This window comes from Carassius auratus, unplaced genomic scaffold (genome assembly GCF_003368295.1).
Source record: "Carassius auratus strain Wakin unplaced genomic scaffold, ASM336829v1 scaf_tig00214021, whole genome shotgun sequence".
In the NCBI taxonomy this organism is placed as follows: Eukaryota; Metazoa; Chordata; class Actinopteri; order Cypriniformes; family Cyprinidae; genus Carassius; species Carassius auratus.
In genome coordinates this window covers 571,064-592,301 of record NW_020527496.1, presented here as the reverse complement: position 1 = coordinate 592,301, position 21,238 = coordinate 571,064, and the positions used below count along the sequence as shown (strand labels likewise).

General features: G+C 41.7%; 1 protein-coding gene across 2 annotated transcripts in view; it reads right to left on the bottom strand.

The window, feature by feature from the left end:
• Positions 1-21,238, bottom strand: part of LOC113090818 (gamma-aminobutyric acid type B receptor subunit 1-like) — a 112,136-nt gene that overhangs the window by 16,671 nt on the left and 74,227 nt on the right. For both annotated transcript variants that reach the window (XM_026256423.1, XM_026256424.1), the window contains exons 11-18: positions 20,742-20,807; positions 20,416-20,607; positions 18,324-18,569; positions 16,492-16,555; positions 10,923-11,000; positions 6,506-6,656; positions 5,687-5,819; positions 3,944-4,060 (exon numbers count right to left, since the gene is read on the bottom strand). In XM_026256423.1, the coding sequence (XP_026112208.1) occupies positions 3,944-4,060; positions 5,687-5,819; positions 6,506-6,656; positions 10,923-11,000; positions 16,492-16,555; positions 18,324-18,569; positions 20,416-20,607; positions 20,742-20,807 (1,047 nt within the window). The remainder of the gene's footprint in view (positions 1-3,943; positions 4,061-5,686; positions 5,820-6,505; positions 6,657-10,922; positions 11,001-16,491; positions 16,556-18,323; positions 18,570-20,415; positions 20,608-20,741; positions 20,808-21,238) is intronic.

The window sequence follows — 21,238 nt, the reverse complement described above, 5'->3', positions numbered from 1 at the left end:
GATCTAAAGATGAGAGAGAAAGAAACAATAATTCCACTATGATATATTGATTATTCCAGCAGCGTACTGAACGTCCTTGACACAAGTCAAGAGAAAATCAAGGTTTGACCCTCAAATACCAAGACAGCCGCCCACGGCTAATAATAACTGTGGTTGTTTAATGTTTAATAACTTTTGAACCGCTAATCCTATCGGAATGCTTTAAAAAGAGATATTTCTCTCATTTGGATATTCTGAGGCAAACAGAAGCGATTGTTGACACTTAGTCCCACCCCATGCCCTGACTGGTTCAAACTATCCCATATTCAACCAATAAACATAGGTTTTGGTCTTTTTAACTAGTATTTAACATATGTCTTTGGAAATATGAACGAACACAAAGTGAAAGTAAAACCCCTTATGGCAAAATTAAAATCAAGGACCGTGACGTCGCCCGGCATGGCGCAGCCGGGGCCCCACCCTGGAGCCAGGCCCGGGGTTGGGGCTCGTATGCGAGCGCCTGGTGGCCGGGCCTTCCCCCATGGGGTCCGGCCGGGCTTAGCCCGAAGGAGTGACGTGGGGCCGCCCTCCTGTGGGCTCACCACCTGCAGGAGGGAGAGTAAGGGGCCGGTGCATAGAGGATCGGGCGACAGTCGAAGGCGAGACCCCCGACGACCCGATCTCTGGACACGGAATCTGGCTTTAGGGACGTGGAATGTCACCTCGTTGGCGGGGAAGGAGCCTGAGCTTGTGCGGGAGGTCGAGAGGTACCGACTAGAGATAGTCGGGCTCACCTCAACGCACAGCTTGGGCTCTGGAACCACACTTCTTGAGAGAGGCTGGACTCTCTACCACTCTGGAGTTGCCCATGGTGAGAGGCGGAGGGCTGGAGTGGGTTTGCTAATAGCCCCCCAGCTCAGCCGCCATGTGTTGGAGTTTACCCCGGTGAACGAGAGGGTCGCTTCCCTGCGCCTTCGAGTCGGGGATAGGTCTCTCACTGTCGTTTGTGCCTACGGGCCGAACGGCAGTGCGGACTACCCGGCCTTCTTGGAGTCTCTGGGAGGGGTGCTGGAAAGTGCTCCGACTGGAGACTCCGTCGTTCTACTGGGGGACTTCAACGCTCACGTGGGCAGTGACAGTGACACCTGGAGGGGCGTGATTGGGAGGAACGGCCCCCCTGACCTGAATCCGAGCGGTGTTCTGTTATTGGATTTCTGTGCTAACCACGGTTTGTCCATAACGAACACCATGTTCAAGCATAAGGGTGTCCACCAGTGCACGTGGCACCAGGACACCCTTGGCCGGAGGTCGATGATCGACTTTGTGGTCGTGTCATCAGACCTTCGGCCATATGTCTTGGACACTCGGGTGAAGAGAGGGGCGGAGCTGTCAACTGATCACCACCTGGTGGTGAGTTGGATCCGATGGCGGGGGAGGAAGCTGGACAGACTCGGCAGACCCAAACGTACTGTGAGGGTCTGTTGGGAACGTTTGGCCGAGCCCCCTGTCAGAGAGATCTTCAACTCCCTCCTCCGGCAGAGCTTCGACCGGATCCCGAGGGAGTCTGGAGATATTGAGTCCGAGTGGACCATGTTCTCCACCTCCATTGTCGCTGCGGCTGCTCGGAGCTGTGGCCGTAAGGTCTCCGGTGCCTGTCGAGGCGGCAATCCCCGAACCCGGTGGTGGACACCGGAAGTAAGGGATGCTGTCAAGCTGAAGAAGGAGTCCTATCGGGCCTGGATGGCTTGTGGGACTCCGGAGGCAGCTGACAGGTACCGGCAGGCCAAGCGGACTGCAGCCCGGGTAGTCGTGGAGGCAAAAACTCGGGCCTGGGAGGAGTTCGGTGAGGCCATGGAGAAGGACTATCGGTTGGCCTCGAAGAGATTCTGGCAAACTGTTCGACGCCTCAGGAGGGGGAAGCAGTGCCCTACCAACACTGTTTACAGTAGAGATGGGCACCTGTTGACCTCAACTGGGGATATCGTCGGGCGGTGGAAGGAATACTTCGAGGATCTTCTCAATCCCACCGACTTGTGTTCCGTTGAGGAAGCAGTGGCTGGGGACTCGGAGGGGCACTCGTCCATCACCCGGGCTGAAGTCATCGAGGTAGTTAAAAAGCTCCTCGGTGGCAAGGCACCGGGGGTGGACGAGATCCGCCCCGAGTACCTCAAGTCTCTGGATGTTGTGGGGCTGTCTTGGCTGGCACGCCTCTGCAACATCGCATGGCGGTTGGGGACAGTACCTCTGGACTGGCAGACCGGGGTGGTGGTCCCTCTTTTCAAGAAGGGGGACCGGAGAGTGTGTTCCAACTATAGGGGGATCACACTTCTCAGCCTCCCTGGAAAAGTCTATGCCAGGGTACTGGAGAGGAGAATTCGGCCGATAGTGGAACCTCGGATCCAGGAGGAACAGTGTGGTTTTCGTCCCGGTCGTGGAACACTGGACCAGCTCTATACCCTTTCCAGGGTGCTGGAGGGTTCATGGGAGTTTGCCCAACCAGTCCACATGTGTTTTGTGGACTTGGAGAAGGCATTCGACCGTGTTCCTCGCGACATCCTGTGGAGGGTGCTCCGGGAGTATGGGGTCGGCGGCTCCCTACTTAGGGCTGTTCGGTTCCTGTACGACCGGAGCAAGAGCTTGGTTCGCATTGCCGGCAGTAAGTCAGACCTGTTCCCGGTGCATGTTGGACTCCGGCAGGGCTGCCCTTTGTCACCGGTTCTGTTCATAATTTTTATGGACAGAATTTCTAGGCGCAGCCAAGGGCCGGAGAGTGTCCGGTTTGGGGACCATACGATTTCGTCGCTGCTTTTTGCGGATGATGTTGTCGTGTTGGCATCCTCAGACCAGGACCTTCAGTGTGCATTGGGACGGTTTGCAGCCGAGTGTGAATCGGCTGGGATGAGAATCAGCACCTCCAAGTCCGAGGCCATGGTTCTCAGTCGGAAAAGGGTGGATTGCCCACTTCAGGTTGGTGGAGAGTTCCTGCCTCAAGTGGAGGAGTTCAGGTATCTTGGAGTCTTGTTCACGAGTGAGGGAAGGATGGAACGTGAGATTGACAGACGGATCGGTGCAGCTTCTGCAGTAATGCGGTCGCTGTACCGGTCTGTCGTGGTGAAGAAGGAGCTGAGCTGTAAGGCAAAGCTCTCGATTTACCGGTCAATCTACGTTCCTACTCTCACCTATGGTCATGAGCTTTGGGTCATGACCGAAAGGACAAGATCCCGGATACAGGCGGCCGAAATGAGCTTTCTCCGTCGGGTGGCTGGGCGCTCCCTTAGAGATAGGGTGAGAAGCTCGGTCACTCGGGAGGAGCTCAGAGTAGAGCCGTTGCTCCTCCACATCGAGAGGAGCCAGCTGAGGTGGCTCGGGCATCTATTTCGGATGCCTCCTGGACGCCTTCCCAGGGAGGTGTTCCAGGCACGTCTCACCGGGAGGAGGCCCCGGGGAAGACCTAGGACACGCTGGAGGGACTATGTCTCCCGGCTGGCCTGGGAACGCCTCGGGGTCCCCCCGGAAGAGCTGGAGGAAGTGGCTAGGGAGAGGGAAGTCTGGGCGTCTCTGCTTAGACTGTTGCCCCCGCGACCCGGCCCCGGATAAGCGGAAGATGATGGATGGATGGATGGATGGACAAAGTGAAAGTAAAGTCTGTCATGCGTGCATGAATACAAATACAAAATAACACATTTGCATAAGATAACTCTCTAAAAAAGCACAGATAAACACACGACAATTTACTATTTTCTTATTTAAATTTTAGTTAAAGCTTAATTTTTAAAAGCTTAAATATGCCTATATAGTTTTTATTTCAGTTTTAGTTTTAGTTAAATGAGAAATGGTGCCTTGGCTACTTGCAGAAATAAATTAAAGTTTATTTTATATTTTAATTTATTTAAATAAAATTAATTAACTTAACTAACTTTTTAAGTTACAAGTACAAGTATAATAACCCTGGTTCTCCACTCACCTTTCTCTTGTCCTTCTTCTCATCTTTTTTTGTGAACACCGTGTGAACCCACCAGATCTTTGTGAACATACTTCCGTAAGCCAAACTGAAGCCAAGTCCAAGCAGCCACAAACGGAACTAGAAAAAATAAATATAAATAATAATAAACATAATAACAATTTAGCCAATATTTCAGTGTTTAACTTTAAAAGACTTAGACAATAGAAATAAGGATGAGCCAATATTAAAATTCTTGCTGGAACTGATAAGCTTCTAATTATTCTAATGTTAAGGGATGTAAACTATAGAAGCTCAATATTAAAATTCCTATTTCATTGTATTCTGTTTTGTCATCTCAAATGTGAAATAAATGTAAGAATTGGAGAAAAGAGCTAAAAATAGTGCTCGACCGATATAGTTTTTTTGACAGCCGATGCTGACGCCGATACCGATACCTTGGAAAGCAGGGGTGCCGATAGCCGATAATTATATATATATATATATATATATATATATATATTAGTATTTATATTTAAGAAATTTAAAATGATTTAACAATGGAATAAAAATAAATGTGTAAAATAAACATACTTTAGATGACAAAGCATTTTTCACAAATAAATAAATATTAAATAAAAATATAATTAAAAAGGAAGTAAACACTGCAACCAACAGGTCACTCAGTATTCTGGGAAGTTTGTGTGCATTTGTGAATCATACAGTATTTTTCAAATAAAGCCAGGGTAACACTCATTTTACACACAGCACACAGTGAAAATGACATGAATATGACAGTGGGCGAATATATAAAATGCAGGATTATTTGAAATCACAAGTTTAAAGTTTAAATCATTGAAACGGACTGACTATCACACAGAGAATATGCAATCATGCAGATCACATGCACACCTCACAAGATCTTACAACTGGATTCAACTAAGTTTGCAAGATTTGTGAAATTAAATGTTCATTAGTCATTCAAATATTTGTTTAAATTATATAAATGTGTGTTTGCTTAATGCTGACAGCAAACAAGAAAGTATTATAATGTTTGCCTTTCTTTTACTAATAATATATAAGCAATCGCTATAATAATTTCTGTATACATTCATTCATTTGTTTAAACGTTCTATCGGATCATTAGACAGAACTGTTAATGACGACAGTAAACAAGAGGGAGAATGTGAGCACCGTGTGCTCTGGTGCTGGAGTTCTCAGCAAAGTCAAAATAAAAGTCAGAACCTCGGGCCACATCAGCCGATATTTGAAAAATGCTAAATATCGGCAAGGCCGATATATCGGTCGACCAATAGCTAAAAGTTTAATAAAAGCTGCAAAAACAGCTCGTTGTGATCTTCAGGCTTTGCTAAGGTACTGTTATTGAAAGAAGGGCCAGTACAAACTAAATTGGACCTGACGGCAAGCCTGTGACCTATGAGTAAGTGTAAACGAAGAGGGCATATATATAGATGACTGAAAGCAAGGCAGTGAAACAAATCTTTTTAATAATTAAAATTCTGAGAGAGGGTGAAAAATGGTCACGAAAAATTAAATAATTAATATTTTCTTGATGCAAGAAACCTTGACTAACATTATCTGTGTGCCTCAGGGAAAAAAGTCAAATGAAGAAAAAAAAAAGCTTATATGCCTCAAAGCCCTACTTTAAAAAAAATGACTGGGAGATTTTATAAAGTCAATTACCACTATAATAAATAACATGAATATAAATATAAATGACAAAATTGTGTTACCCAGAATGCTTACCTGACAGACCACAGGAAACTGAGAGTTGCGTACATGCAGTCCGTCAATTCCCAGAGGAAAAACAGCAGCCAGTGCCATCATACAGCCCACTGCTGTCATGTTATTCAGGTACGGCTGGGAGTTTTGAATGTACCTTAACAAAATAGACACACATATCTTGCAAAGATGTACATGTTCAAAAACGGTTTATTCATTCAACAGATCTTAATATAGTGAAGTGAAGTGAAAGTGAAGTGACATGTTGCCAAGTATGGTTACCTATACTTGGAATTTGTGCTCTGCATTTAACCCATCTAAGTGCACACACACAGAGTGAACACACACACACACACACACACCGTGAACATACCTGGAGCAGTGGGGAGCCATATTGCTGTGGCACCTGGGGAGCAGCTGGGGGTATGGTGCCTTGCTCAAGGGTCTCACCTCAGTCGTGGTAAGCACTCACACATTCACTCACATGCATGGCAAGATTTGTAAGTGTTCAGGGTATTAACTTAAGCTGTCTGCTGAGAATATCTGGTCTAAGAGTCACTAAGATAAAAAGACTGAAGCACCGAACATTAGTCTGAATGTGTCTCTGGAGTTTGAATATGTTTGAAATGCCATCATTATTCACATTGCATTAGCCTGTTTGAAACTGGCGTGTTTCTATGCAAAGAGAATGCATAAATATGTGAATGTGATCCTTGGAAACACCAGCTAATTGTATGCATGTATCAAGCTGTCCTCTGCACCTGGCTCACATGTGAGTATGCAATAGAAATGAACACAGACCTGCAGGCAGGAGTGTATACTTCCATCCACAATTAAACATACCTGACATTGCTGTTGTAGATATTAAAGGTGAGGCAAACAATCCCCATTAAAATGCCCAAGCCAGCGAAAACAGACACGGAGACAAAGAGTTTTTGTGACAGATATCTGAACTTCTGGATCACCACCGTCTGGTCAGCAGGTGGACCAGAGCCTGGAGAGACAAATGAGCCTTTTTAGCATTATATTATTTTATATTACATTGAAATATCTTTGCGACACTTTCATGAATAGCATTATTAGAGGTCAAACCTCCATCTTCCACATGAGTAGTAGTAGGGTAGGATTCAGACTAGGAGTATGTAGCTAGTAGCATTGAAAAATTTAAATACTTTTACACATATTTGCATGTATATAAACGGCTAATCTAATACGCAGAGTGTTGTTTTTAACTAAAACTATAAAAATAATTTTAGTTAATGTAAAAATCGCAGAAAAAAAAGTTTCAAAACTACAAAAACCTAAACTAAATATACAAAGTAAACTGAAAATATAAAAAAGCTAATTAAAATTGATAAATACTATAAAATGATGTATAGGAACTGCTGATCTGCTAAACCCAGTGCTGTTATTGTTAACTAAACTGAAAACAATTTTAAATATTTTTTGTTCACTTAAATAAATTATAAAAACACGAAATGTTGCCTAATCAACCAATCAAAATAAAATAATTTTAAGTTGAGGTACTAAAACTATTGCAACTAAAATTGATAGAAAAATAAGTTAAAGCTAAACAGAAATCAAACAATAATAAATTACAAAAACACAAAGTACACAAACAGTAGTATAGTAAAAACACAAACAATAGTATATAAATAATACTAAAAAAGTTTAAATTTATATAGAATTTGTTATTTACTTACATTTTATTTACTTATTTGTAAATAAATAATCAAACATTTTTAACAATGAAACAATTGAGCAAAAGAAAGAAAAAGGAGAGCAGCTCTGAACTGCTGTTTTCGGATCCTGAAATGGGTCACTTTACCTCCCTCTCTGCCTCTCTTTCTCTCTCTCTTGATAAAGTGGCTGCATTTCAGAGTCTGCAGAGAGAGAGAGAGCGATAGCTATCGAATTTCACCTCACTGCCATTTGACTAAAGCTTCTCCCCTTCTGGTCTCTGTGAAGCGATTTCACTGCCTCCAGATGGGTAATCGACTGGCCAATTGGTAAAAAAACAAATCAGAACAGGGTGCACTGTGGTCAGCTTCCTTCAGTGGGTGGGCAGCACACAACACGTGCACAATTGTCATATTCTTTTATGAGTGACAAATTGGCTGGGGACCACACAGCTTGGTACATCTATCTGTAGAGCTGATTATTTTTTATAAAGCCCAGCTCCTTGAGCCTGACAGGACTCATATTGCCAATGCGGTCCCACCAGAACACCTCTCCAGGGCATCTGATAAGTGCAGCAGCTGTCAGTCTTAATTAGAAGTTCACGTGAGGCCATCTCCCTCGTGGATCTCGCTGATATTGATTAAAGGAGAATGGGAGGTCCACGAACGCTAGGGGTAAAATACAGCCAACAGACAGATCCTGGGATGCTGGGAAGCAGCGTGGAGCTGCGCTGATACTGGAACAATCTTAACAGACAGACCCAGGATGTGATATGGCACCACACATGAGTTTAAGTGCTTTGCAGAAATAGAAAGTGGTTGCTATGGTGTTTCAGGTCAGAATGTTAACGCTGAAGTGTTGCTATGGTGTTAAAATTAACTTGCGATCCGTGTGGAGCTGCAATCCTTGAGGAACTGAGTGAACGCATTTAGGCGGATAACACAAATCACAGATATTTGCAGTCAGTCGGGTGTCGATTATACATGAAATGGGGTTGGAAACCCATTTACTTTCATGAAGTGAAATATTTATGAGAGGAACTTGATGTGAATTTAATTTGGAATTGGTCAGATTGTAAAACGTAGCCGGAGATGGTGAGGTCAGCCAAGAAGTGGAGTTATTTCAGAAGTGGTGCACTATTACCGTATTTTTCGGACTATAAGTCGCACCTGAGTATAAGTCGCATCAGTCCAAAAATACGTCATGAGGAAAAAAACATATATAAGTCGCACCGGACTATAAGTCGCATTTATTCAGACCCAAGAACCAGGAGAGCGCCCTCTCGCGGCTGGAGACGGTAATGTGTTCTCGGTTCATTTCTCTCGGTTCATGTCAAATTAATTTTGATAAATAAGTCGCACCTGACTATAAGTCACAGGACCAGCCAAACTATGAAAAAAAACTTATAGTCCGGAAAATACGGTATTACGATGAAAACTTGTTTACATGCACTGATAAAAGGATAGTTCACCCAAAAATTTTAATTCTGTCATTTACTCATCCTCAAGTTGTTCCAAAGCTGCATAAGTTTCTTGCTCCTCTTCAACATAGCTGAAGATATTTTGAAGAATATGGATAACCAGCCATTGACTTTCATAGTATTCATAGCCAGAGGCTCCCATCCATTGTCTGGTTGACAGCATTCTTCAAAATACGTGTTCTTCTTGTGTTCAACAGAAGAAAGAAACTCATTCGGGTTTGAAACACCTTGAGGATGAGGAAATGTTTACCAAAGTAAATACAGTAAAATTTTGATTTCAAGGTGTCTTGACTGCAAATCAGGTCAACAATGAACGTGTGATGGGTTTAAATGTTGGTAAATGTGTGTGCATCCTTCGGGCCAGAGAGCTCATGCTGTTTAATACCTCTCCTTGTCCTTGATGGTGGAATCGGGACGGTATGTTGCCATGACGACCAAGACCCATAATGGTTGCCACAGCAATGAGAGAACAAGGCGCAGATGCAGTGGTTGTCAGGGGCGACCGGCGAGAGCGAGAGAGAGCGAGCGAGGCCAGTGAAGTGGATGGGTAACAGCGAGAAACAACTGAGCATAAAGACTCAAACAAAAATGTTCCCACTCAGCTGAGAGATGAAGGGACGTAACCTTCACTTTGCAGTTGGTATGAACGAGAGATAGAGAGGGAGAATATCCTAACGAGCGACGGTCGGTCAACACGTGGCATCCAATCTGGAGCAAAGTCACCATCTCCTTCAAGAGGCCTTTATTTCAGCACTGATTATTTTTAGCTTTACACGCTGCCGTCTCTCTGGACACACTGTCTGGGAGCATCAGGGACCATTGCGGCAAGGTCACTGTTGGGCGATGATGGGTCGCACTTGCGTGTGCGTCTCCAGATGGCACAACGCCTCCGCACAGGGCACCTGTCTAACATCTTCTAACTTTGATGATCTCGCATTCCTGTTCTCCTCGTCATGATCAAACGACGACCTTTCACCTCACCAGCAGACTCACGGCGAGCCGCAGACTGGCACAGTCAAAGGTTGCTGTTAAAGCGATGACCTCCAAAGAGATCTATCGTTGACAACTAATGCAAAAGTTAAAGGTGCCAGACTGTGTGAGCCGCCTGGGGTGCACGACAATGCTGTGGGCACTATTCCCAGATGCAAGCTGGGTAAATAAATGAAAAACCGGTTCCATCACAAGGCACCTGGAAGGGCTTGTGAAAAACGCAATTAGCGCATTTCGCAATGCCGATGTGCTACAGTTGCCATGGTGCTCGCTGCTTCAGTGAGTTTTTAATAAGCTAATAAGCAAGTTCAAAACAGCGTAAGCCCACCGAGAGCACATCTAGGGAAATGTCTAGGCATAGAAATGGTCACATAATGAGCACGGTGATGTGGCGTCATACGCCGATATTATAAACCAACAAACCCAGGCTGCTATCACAAAGCTCAAGGATGTTTTTCAAAGCCGCAAGCGCTTTTCAGAGCCTGTGAGGGTTTAAATAACAGGCAATGACAATCAGCTGTGCCATCTGTGTTGATTGGACAATTCGTACTCGTCCAGTCAAGGTTAGCACGTGCTGGGAGGCAGCTGGGGAATAGCCCGGGCCGTTTCTGATTTGTGTTGTTTTCAGCTGTCAGTTGGCATCTTCTCAAGTGCACAATCAGCAACACTGAGCATGAACTGGTCATCAAATACAATTAAAAAGATTAAATGAAACCATCACTCATTGTATATTGCAGAAAATTGTTATCAGTGCGCTTGCTCAGTTTATGATTGGAATTAACTCCTGGCGGTTTTCTAATGGCATTCATTTGTCTTTTTTTGTTGAGCCGTGCAGAGCTCCTGCAGCGCGGCTGCCCTCACGGACAGAATGCTAAACAGAATTTGACTGACTGATTGATTAGCGTCCCGTAGCGGCCTGTCCTCCACGGTTTTCTTCGTTTTGGGGGCGGGGCCTAGTATGTGCGGCTGTGTCACTGGGAGAGATGCAGATGAGTGGCAAGAGTAATAATGTGAGTGATTGTGTGAGAGGAGGTTTAAAACAGAGAAGAGAGCTTGAGACAGTGATAAACGAGCATATATGGGGGATGAGGGAGACAAATATGTCCTCACCTATCCACCTGTCATTCCCATACCAAGAGAGATTGCCTTTGGTCATATCATAGTATCCAATTTTCTTGTAGCTTCCTCCTGCCGAGAGAAAGGGAGAGAGTGCGATTCAGAAATAGTTTGGAGTCAACATTAAATGGCATTCACAAAACATTTTTCTTCTGTAATGTGACATGTTTTTGGACAGGATATTTAAGGAGGAAAATTTTTTTATTGACTATTTTATCCACTGGGAATTCAGCTTTATGCAAATGAGTGAAATGGTGACTACCAGTGGGAGTGCAGGGTGGCCCTGTTAACACGCAGAAAGACAACACATGAGAAAACGCTTTATTTCAGCATTCTGAAACCTCACGCAAACACAAACAACATTTTCCTTATGTTGTTCTCATTTTCTCATCATTTACTCACCCTCATGTCTTTCAAAACCTGACTTTTGTTAATATTCAGAACACAAATAAAGACGTTTTTAATATTGTCTCATCATTTTTGCCCATCCGTTGAAAGTCCAACCAAAATAGTAGATGTTTCAAGTCTTAAAGAGACATAATCGCTTTATATCATGACCAGATTTAATTTATGCTTTAACTCACATTGTTTTTATAAACATTGATCAATGCACATGTATAGAGCACATCAAATATGGTAAACGGAAATGCAAACGTGGATGCTTCAAGAGTCAAACAAGCACTAAGGGGACATGGTGATTGAAAAACAAATATATAGATTGGAGAAAAAATGTATTTTAATGCTTTTGTGTTCACTCAAAAATACCATTGCATTCCACCGAGAAACTTTAAATTTATATTCTTACCTCACATTATTTCCATAAAAAAAGTTTTGTATGAAAAGTTCTTTGGGACAACGCAATACTTTTGCAAGGGAGCGCAAAGGCACTGAAATAAACTTTTTTTTTTCCAACCATGACTTTTGACATTTCCTTGAGCTTCTCTTTACCATATTTGATGTCCTCTACGTGTTTTGATTAAACAATTTTTTTTTTTTTTGCGTGCAACTCAACTTTATTTTCTTTATTTATTGTTTCTTTTTATTACATTAAATTGAAGGTGGAAGGTCCACAAACGTTGTAAAAAAAAAAAAAAAAAAAAGATCAGTTCTTGATTCCCAGTTCCACCCACTTCTGAAGAGGCAGAGGGTCAAGAGCTGTATTTAGCTTCTTTTTCAAATCTATCTTTTACTATTATTGTTGTAACATTTTCTAACATTCAAATTAACAAGCATTAAACTCGCAAGGTTTTATTAAATCTAGGTTTTCAGTAGGCTAATGCAATGACTAAATAGTTATTTAGCTGTTTGCTAACATTAACTAGCCTGCATTGCTTTGGTGAACTAAAAAAAGAAGAAAAACAAAATTCATTCAGATGTGGAAAAAGTTCACATGTTTTAAATCATATATAAAAAGAACAGGAATACGTTTTATAAAAGTAAACGGTCCATTTTGATTTCACATTGACTTTCAGAGATGCAGGAAAGCGGAAAACAGGTAAAAGGAGAGTTTTATGAGAGGAACAAAGGAAAGAGAAATGTCACTACACATTGTTGTAAATCAATACGGTGAGGCTGGATCTGATTTTGAGCAGCCTTTAGAGACCAAACAACACTATTAGACAAACAGACTGAAAACAGATCTATCATCAATCCTTATATTCCAGCAGGTGTATCAGCTGAGCTTTAAATGAGAAAGCACAACAGGGTCGCTCTCCTTTAAAATCAGCTTTATAGAGAGTGCTGTAATTGTGTACCACCGTATCAGCAGTGCTCGAGCAAGAACCGCAAGACAGAGGAATTTATCTTCTCTTTTACGTTCTCTCCATTTCTGTTTTCTTTCATGCACACTCTCCCTCTCGTTCTGAAAAACACACTGGCGGACAGCAGAGATCTGTGCAGGGCTCTGAGGGCCTCCACCCCCAAACACAAGGAGAAATTAGCTTAAGTGAGAACCATTATAATTATCAGGTGATCATTAAGCATAATTACTCCAGTCAGCTCAGGATTTCCCCTGGGAGACTTGAAATAGAGGGAAAAGAGATAAAGCAAGAAAGACAGGCTCCGGGAGCACTGTATGATCCAGGCATGAGAAGAAATGCCTAAAAGACTGTAATTTCCACCATTTAGATAATATCCTCTAAGCTTGCTTTGGTCTCTGGCTGTAGATCTTTCTGCAGTTTCATTCTAAAACCAATTTCATCCAGTGACGGACTAATGAGTCATTTAAATCGCTTTTTGAAGTGGTGCTTTCTTTGTCAAACATCGCTATTATTATAGCCCATCTTATTTTGATCATCTTGGAAACTAAAGCAACAACAAAGCAACACATTAGCTACTTTGGTGGACACCTTTGACTTGGACCAGTATATAACAACATATCAATGTGCTAGCAAACACCTAGCAACAGCACAACAACACCTACACCACTCTAGCATTGTGAAGGGGACTTCTGATGGGCATGCACAACTATAGTGGGCTTTCCAAGAAGTCCAGGAAGGAACCACCTAGAAACCACACAAAACACCCTGGTCACTGCACAGCAGCTCCATAGCAGTCGCAGTGCGATGACTACTGCACCCTGAACACTGTAGCTGAGTGGCAGTGTGCTCTGGAGAGGCAACTGTTCATATTTTCTTCAGAAAATGTTCAAATGTAGTTCTATTTTTTATTGTGTCAAACAAAGAGGGATTGACGTAGGATCTGGGCACCAGCAGAGACACAAAGAGATGTGACAGATTGAACAGGGGAACACAGGCGCACTGATCAAAAAGACAGCTTCTGAAACAACGCCAATACAAAGACCGAAAACAAACGACAGCAGAGAGAGAGAAAAGGATCCAATCTGTGTGCGACAGTTGAGGTTGCAGTCACAATGCACTTGTCACTCGAGGAGGTTAACAAGCAAATGAGGGAAGCGATGCCCCTGTCACCACGTCTGGAACAGTGTGTGAGGATCAAATGGAATATATGTGGCTTCCTTTGGTATTCCAGTAGATGTTGGAGGTATAAACGTTTCTTTCCAAAAGATGGTTTTGAAATTAACTGGCCATTCTTATGATGCTTACCTTGTAGGACTTTCAATCCCCCAACACTAACATTCTCAAAAAAGCTCTAAATATCTGAGAGCGAGGCCTTGGATTCGTGTTAACCTGGCTGATCTTTGCCAGACTAGGCCAAATGACCAGTCTTGCTGAACTGCCATATTCATGAAGAGTTGTAACAGCTTCAAAACATTAATAATGGAGGTCACTTTGCATCTGTGAACCCTTTGATAACACTTTTTTTTACACTGGCATCCACATTTTTTATATTGACATAATTCTCCATCAGAGGTTTATGGAGAGGTATTTGAACCTGGTGCAGGCTTTGCTCTGTCATGCACTGTAAACTCTAGGACTTTTTTATAGACTTCATATGCCCAAAGTCAGCTGGGCTCCTGCCCAGTTTCATGCATAAGAACACCTCCTTAGGAAACGGGTTTCATTCATGCACCTCACCTCACCATCAGACCTGCACACACAGGAATGTGGTAAATCACAGGCTAAACAACTTCTGCCTACACGGAGGTAAGAAGGCAGCCAGGCACGTCTGAATCCAATTTTTGCATAACATCCTGTCTACTAAGATGCTTTCATCTAGTTGGCTTTTGAAGGCGGAATATATGTATTCCTTCTTTGATACCCCATATCTGTGCATGAGGCTTCGCGGATGGTGGAAAGAATGAAAATGGCACCTTAAGGAGTAAAATTATTTATAAATTCCCGATGTTTCAACATATGATGCAATTTCAACTTAGAGATTCAATATTTTCTTGGTTTTGCTAGATCAATGGTTCTCAACCCTGGGGGGTGACCTCAGCAAAAAGAGGGCTGCAGCATGACTTCAAATTATTTAAATTGTTATTATTAACATTTATTAATAATAATATAATAAATACATTAAAACAATCTAACTTCATTAAAAATATATAAAGAAGATATAAACTAAAATCAAATTTGATTCCATCGATCATTGACATGAGGCAGTTTTCTCACAAAAAAAGGAAAGGTCCTGATTACTTATGCAAGTAAGAAATGTACATTTTTACTGTCTACAAACAGTTATGAATCTAAACGAATGGAACAATATGTCCTACACAGATGAGACAAAGGTAGAGCCAGAATGACAGACGTGGAGACCAAAACGTGCTGTGACTGCTTTGATGAAAAAGACCCTTGCAGCAACTATAAAGTGTGCTGGTGGAAGCTTTATTAGTTTGGGGTTATTTTCTGCCTCAGGCCCTGTCATCTTGGCATCATAGGGTAAACCATGAATCCCCACTTGTACCAGAGGACTAAACCACTTGAGACAGTCTGTCAAAAAGCTAAAGCTGAAATGTAGACATGAACAAAGCAGACCATGCAATAAAATGACTCAAAAACCCTCAAGCAAAACCACAAAAATAGTCTCAAAACAGACGAAATGCTGGGCTATCGATTGAAATCCAAGAACTAAACCTCATAGAAGTGTGTGGGTACTTGAAACAGACTGTACATGCAAAAAAGCACAAAGTCAAGAATTCTGCACGGACTATAAAACAATGCTTTGTTAATGTAGGGCACAGATAGACTTAAAACTCCTACAAGTGACATCTGCCACAAGTACATTGAAGCAGGTATTTTTCCACAGAAGACTATTACATCTCACTTCTTTTGAATTCCTACTTTTGTTCAGGGTAAACTAAGTGTGCATTTCTCACTTTGACACCTAAGTTTTACACCTGTCGAAATCCATGGCTCTTTGGAAAAATATGATCAAAATGATACAGGCTCCTACGAGATGAAGACTCCAGTCATACAAGTTACCAAGAAACAGTTTTAAATGGTGGTTCCATGTTAAGATCACATTAACAACTGAGTATTACTCACTATATCACAGTTCATCCCATCATTAGACTCTTTTAAAGGTGAATCGTGAGCGACAAATACACCTATTTGCTATATGCTTTCAATGGTGGAATCCATCTGATGTCTGTATAAAGACCAATGTTCTATCAGATAATGAAAAAAAATACTAAGTGCACTACTAAGAATAGATATTCAAACATGTAAATATGTATTTCTTTTTTTTTTTTCAAACCTATGTCCCAAAATGATGGATCTAAATAGTAAAAAATTAATGGAAACTAGATTAGTATGGATAAAAGAGCGGCTTCTTCTGAACCACCAAGTGTACTGAAATATTCAGTGAATTGTATTAAGTTTTCATGCACATGTAATTTCTCTTCAATCATTTTTTGAAAGTGCATGAGAGCTGTGAGAAAAAGAAGATACTGAGCTAAAAAAACAATTCAAGCATCGTTTCTCTGGCTTTGGAAAAATGATTACAGCTCTGGAGCTTTTGAAACTTGGATAAACAGTGTTTTACCTGACACCTATGCCACTCTCCAAATGGAGCGAGAACACTGATCGCAGAGTCGTTCATCATTTTAGAATTGCACAGAAGCAACCATGCATGCAGGCTACACCTGCTGTCCACACTCACTCTCATTTACCCTTTATTATATACATTTTATTTTGCTCACCTTGCAGCTGTTCAATGAGAGTCCATGCCATTCTGGAGCCCTGGGCATCAAACACCACGTGACCCTGAGAGAGAAAGGAAACATTTTTATACTGCTGTGCATATATATTTTATATTATTTTTTTTTATGGGACAATTAAGAACAAATATAAAAAAGTGCTTGCATGAGTATTTTTGTTGAGCATTAGGTTTGATACATCAGGCTTTTATGGCTCATTTAGTACAATATAGTAATAGAAAACACCTCAGTTTATTGGCCCAAACTGAGCAAAAATATGCAGTTTGGTGCTGAAAACATTATGGCTAAAAAGTAAGATGAAATTCCATTAGCTTATACTATAAATCAATGAGAACTTTATAACAGTATAATAGACTATTTACATAAAATGCATAGAAATATCAGCTGTCACTCATTATCTCCCAATAATATGTCTTAGTAAGATCATATTTACAGTAAATGTTTAGTTTTATGATCAAATTTCTGTAGTTTTTATTGTGGGGGCGAAATATATTATGCATGTATCCACGGGCGTAATTTCCTATGCCCCCCCCCCCTTTCAAAATCCCATTCGTGCCCCCCCATTTTCAAATTAGTTTATGATTTTTTTTTTTACCGCGTGCCGTCATCGTCACGGAGGAGCAGGACCGAGCAGAACAGACATCCTGTCTTATATCAGGCCCTGATATTTTTCTGTTGACTGTTATAATATATTTTCAGTTGCGATGAACTTTTGTTTATTTTTTTTTATGCCATGCTTTCATATCAGAGAACAGATGAGGTGAAGCTGATTAAAGACAGGGAGGGTGAGACAGGGAGAAGTAGCTCAGAGTTGCAGGTAGGTGCTGTGTAAAGGGTCAGGTTATTAATTTTAATTATATCATGTCAGAAACAGGCTAGCACATTTTCATATTTCATAGGTGAAACAGGGAAAAATTTTAGTGAAAGTTTTTGACTTTATTAAATTATTCTCTCAAGTCTTGGGTATTCAACAATAAATAAAGTAAGACATCTTTTTCTTAAACATAGTAGCCTATTATTCTTTTTGGCAGAATTTATCATTATAAACAACTTCATTATTTCCTGGATTTTGTATCACCATAGTCCCTAACTGTATGTAAATGGAGGAAATGGGATTCAAATCGAAAACATTTTTCCCCATTTTGTGTCCCCCCCACTTCTCAAACCAAAGTTACACCCTTGCATGTATCATAATATAATGATGACAGAGATAAACAAATAAATCTGATATATCATATTTGATTTTCAAATTTTAACAAAATATTAGGATAATCAAGTAAACCTAAGTTGGATCAGTTTAGAAAGTGTCCATACTGAAAAATAACAAACAATATTACTTTATAAAAATCAGTAAAGAGGCATGAAGTTGTACAGTAAAAGACATTAGAAAGTAATAAAGAGTTTTAATCATGTCTGTAATTTAGAAATTTGGATATTTAATAATAATGAAAAAGTAGGCTTCACTGAGTTTAAGTTTAAGTAATTTTCCCTTGCCATTTTTATTGGTTTCTTTTTTTGTACAATTTGTATTTTATTATTATAATATTTCTAGTTTTCTTTTTATGTTTTAGTTTTCGTAATTTTACCACACAAACTGCTCTTATTTCAGTCAGTTGTGAAAGATAACATTTCTATTTTTTTTGTTAAAGTTTTTCATCTAATATTTGTATTTTATCTTATTTCAGCTTTATTTCAATTATTATTATTATTTTTTTAAATTTGCAATAACAACATTAGCATGTTAGGTTTACTGTGGTATCACAATTGTGTATTATTGAGTATCATTAAATGTATCTGACAAAGCCGTCACTCACCGAAACCCCCTCGAAGGAGCTGGTGTTAAGGGCTCGGTAGATCTCTGCAGTAATGTCCTTGTTATTGTAATTAAAATCTTCCAATCTCCGTCCCTTCGCCTTCAAAGGTCCCACTGTCTTATTGAGAGCCAGAGCCAGGGCCCAAACTGCATCATACGCCAGAGGAGCTTCCTGAAACCCTCCGGTTTCCTCTGGATTCTTCCCACCCAGTTTGGACATCAGCTGTGCTAGGAACTCCTGTGAGGTCTGGATCAAAAGAGTGGATTCACGGTATCATCTGGTCATGCATATGAAAGCATACGCACCTGGAATAAACTTAGTGCACTAACAAGAGCTCATGTTTAATAGATTTTAAGCATGACTTCCCTGTTGCTACAAAAGCACCGGACTCAAAAAAGTGCCAGACTACTGACAGCAAGAATGTGAGAGATAAGTTAAGGTAGGTTACAGTACAGTTCATCAGCGTGGGAGTGCATCATATAGACGGAGGTACTTTTCTCCTGGGTGTGAAATCTTCATTCACACACCAGGACCTGAAGCACCAAAAATAAACTCCCGCTTTCACACACACACACACACACACACACACACACACACACTGAAGATGTTCCATGTCATTAAGGAGGAACTGGGAAAAGAAATAGAGTTGGCACGCTCTTATTGTGGAGGCATATGAAAACTGATTTCTTTGACATTTTTCACACCTTATAGAAACAGCTGAGGCACCTTCCTCACTTCAAACAGGTGCGTTTTAGGAAATGAGCCAAGCAGTAGATGGGCATCTGGTGATTGCTTGATGCAAATGGACAGTCGAGAAAGTGAGCGCATGTGTGCGGATAGAAACTGCATGTCAAGAAGCATTTTGGCTCTCTTAAAATTACACCCTTAAAGTGGGGACGGTAAAGCGAGGATGAGGGGAACAAATTATGGTGATGCTGAGCCAATGTAGCATGGCCATCTTATTACAAATGGGCCTGTCCAACATGACAGTTTTTTACGTCAGATGTGAGCATAGGTGTCTGGATACATGCCCAGATTGCTCCGGTTCCAGGAAAACAGCAGGGACATATGCGTCAAGCCCATTCCCAGCACAGAGCACCGGAGTTGGGTGGGCTCCAGACAGCACCCCCCGGAGCTCACACTTGACCATCCTGCTCTCCCAGGGGAACAGCGGTGGGACCTGAGCGCACTGACCCCTACGTGACTCTTCGGGTTTTCAGATCTGAGAATAGTGCATACACATCTAAAGATATGACGGTAGGTTATGGGCTGTTCCCAGTGAGGGAACGGAGTTAGATATCTAAACAGAATGAAGCTTGTGTACGCCGCGCTAATCCGAGGATGATGTCATTGTAAAGCGTGCAGCATATGGGACGATACGGGACACTGGTGGACAGTCATTATGGGTTTTTCATTGACCGATGAGGACATGTGGAGAGCAGGGTGGCTGATGGCTAACAGACACAGAATATACAGTAATTCACTGATGCCAAATAAGAGAAAATACAGAAATGCTGAAAAAGAATGGAACTTCAAAATCCAGTTGCTAGGTGGTGGTCTATCTCAAGTCAAAAAAGCCCACCCAACTGTCAATATATATGTCTCTGTTATATTCTGATCAATAGACAGATATGGCTTATGTTCCTTTGGAAACACGGTTCTGCGATGGGATAAAAAATGTAAAAAGGTATTTGCGACTTTTTATCTTGCAATTCTGCCTTTTTCTCGCCAGTACAAGTTTATATTGCACAAATCTGACATTTTCTTGCACCTGCGAGTTTATATCTCGCTTAATTCTCGGAAAAAGAGTCTAGAATTGTGAGATAAAAAGTTTCAATTACCTGCTCTATTTTTTATTCAGTGGTCGAAATTAGCTTTCATATGCTCTTCTAATATAAGCTAAAAAAAAAGTTTTCCCATTCTAACATCCGACAGGCAAAAAAAAAAAAAAAAAAAAAAAAGATATCATAAGTCCGATTAATAGCTTTATGAATTGAAATGGCATTCAAGTCCACAGTACAAATGTGGCACAGACTGCGCCTGGCCACAGGATACAAAACTGGAAACAAAAAGATTATTCAGGCCCACTCACCAGGTTCGAGGCCCCTCGCACTGTCTCCGGATTGAGCATGACTATCTCAGTGGTCACATGACCCTCCACAGCTTCTGTCATCTGCTCCACAGTGCAGTTGATGGATGGATCTTTGATCTTGAACCAGTTGTCAGCATACCAGCCAATCAGAAACCACACATATTTTTTCCCATACAGCTTCTCCTTATAGACCTGCAGTTGGGTAGTGTGAAACTTAGGCTTAGGGAACGACTTGAGCCAAGAATGAAAAATGAAGAGAAACACCACGTCTCCCCTTTGACATTGACAAAGATGAATAATGCTCAGCTGGATGGCTGATTACCAACCTCACAAAACACTTTCCTGGCTTCCGTTTCGTAAAACAGGCCCACAATGATGCGAGCATCTTGCCGCTGTAGGAGCAGAGCGAGAATTGAGGATTAGAACAAAGCAATGAATGCAACAATTTGCAAAAGTTAGTGAATTAGCATCAGAGGAAGGTTTGAGAGTGCTACTATGCATAACACTGCAGTAATACTGTAGTAATTCTGGCTTGGACAAGCAGTCCAATCAGTGCTACTTCGCCCTCTCAGCAGTGTGCTGTATTCCAGGTTACCATGGTTCCTCTGGTGGTACTCCATTTATCTTGTGCACCAAAACTAGGGCGGCACACATGGCAGGCCTTTGCTAAACAGGCAGCCAGGGGCCCAGCCATCACTGGAGATAGCAGGATGGGGGAGGCGAGAGGACTGGGGGGAACATATCATCTGACCCATGTTCCAATTAAAATGATTCTCCTCAAGAATGAGATCAGATCCCACACTGTTGTATTTTACTCCTGGAC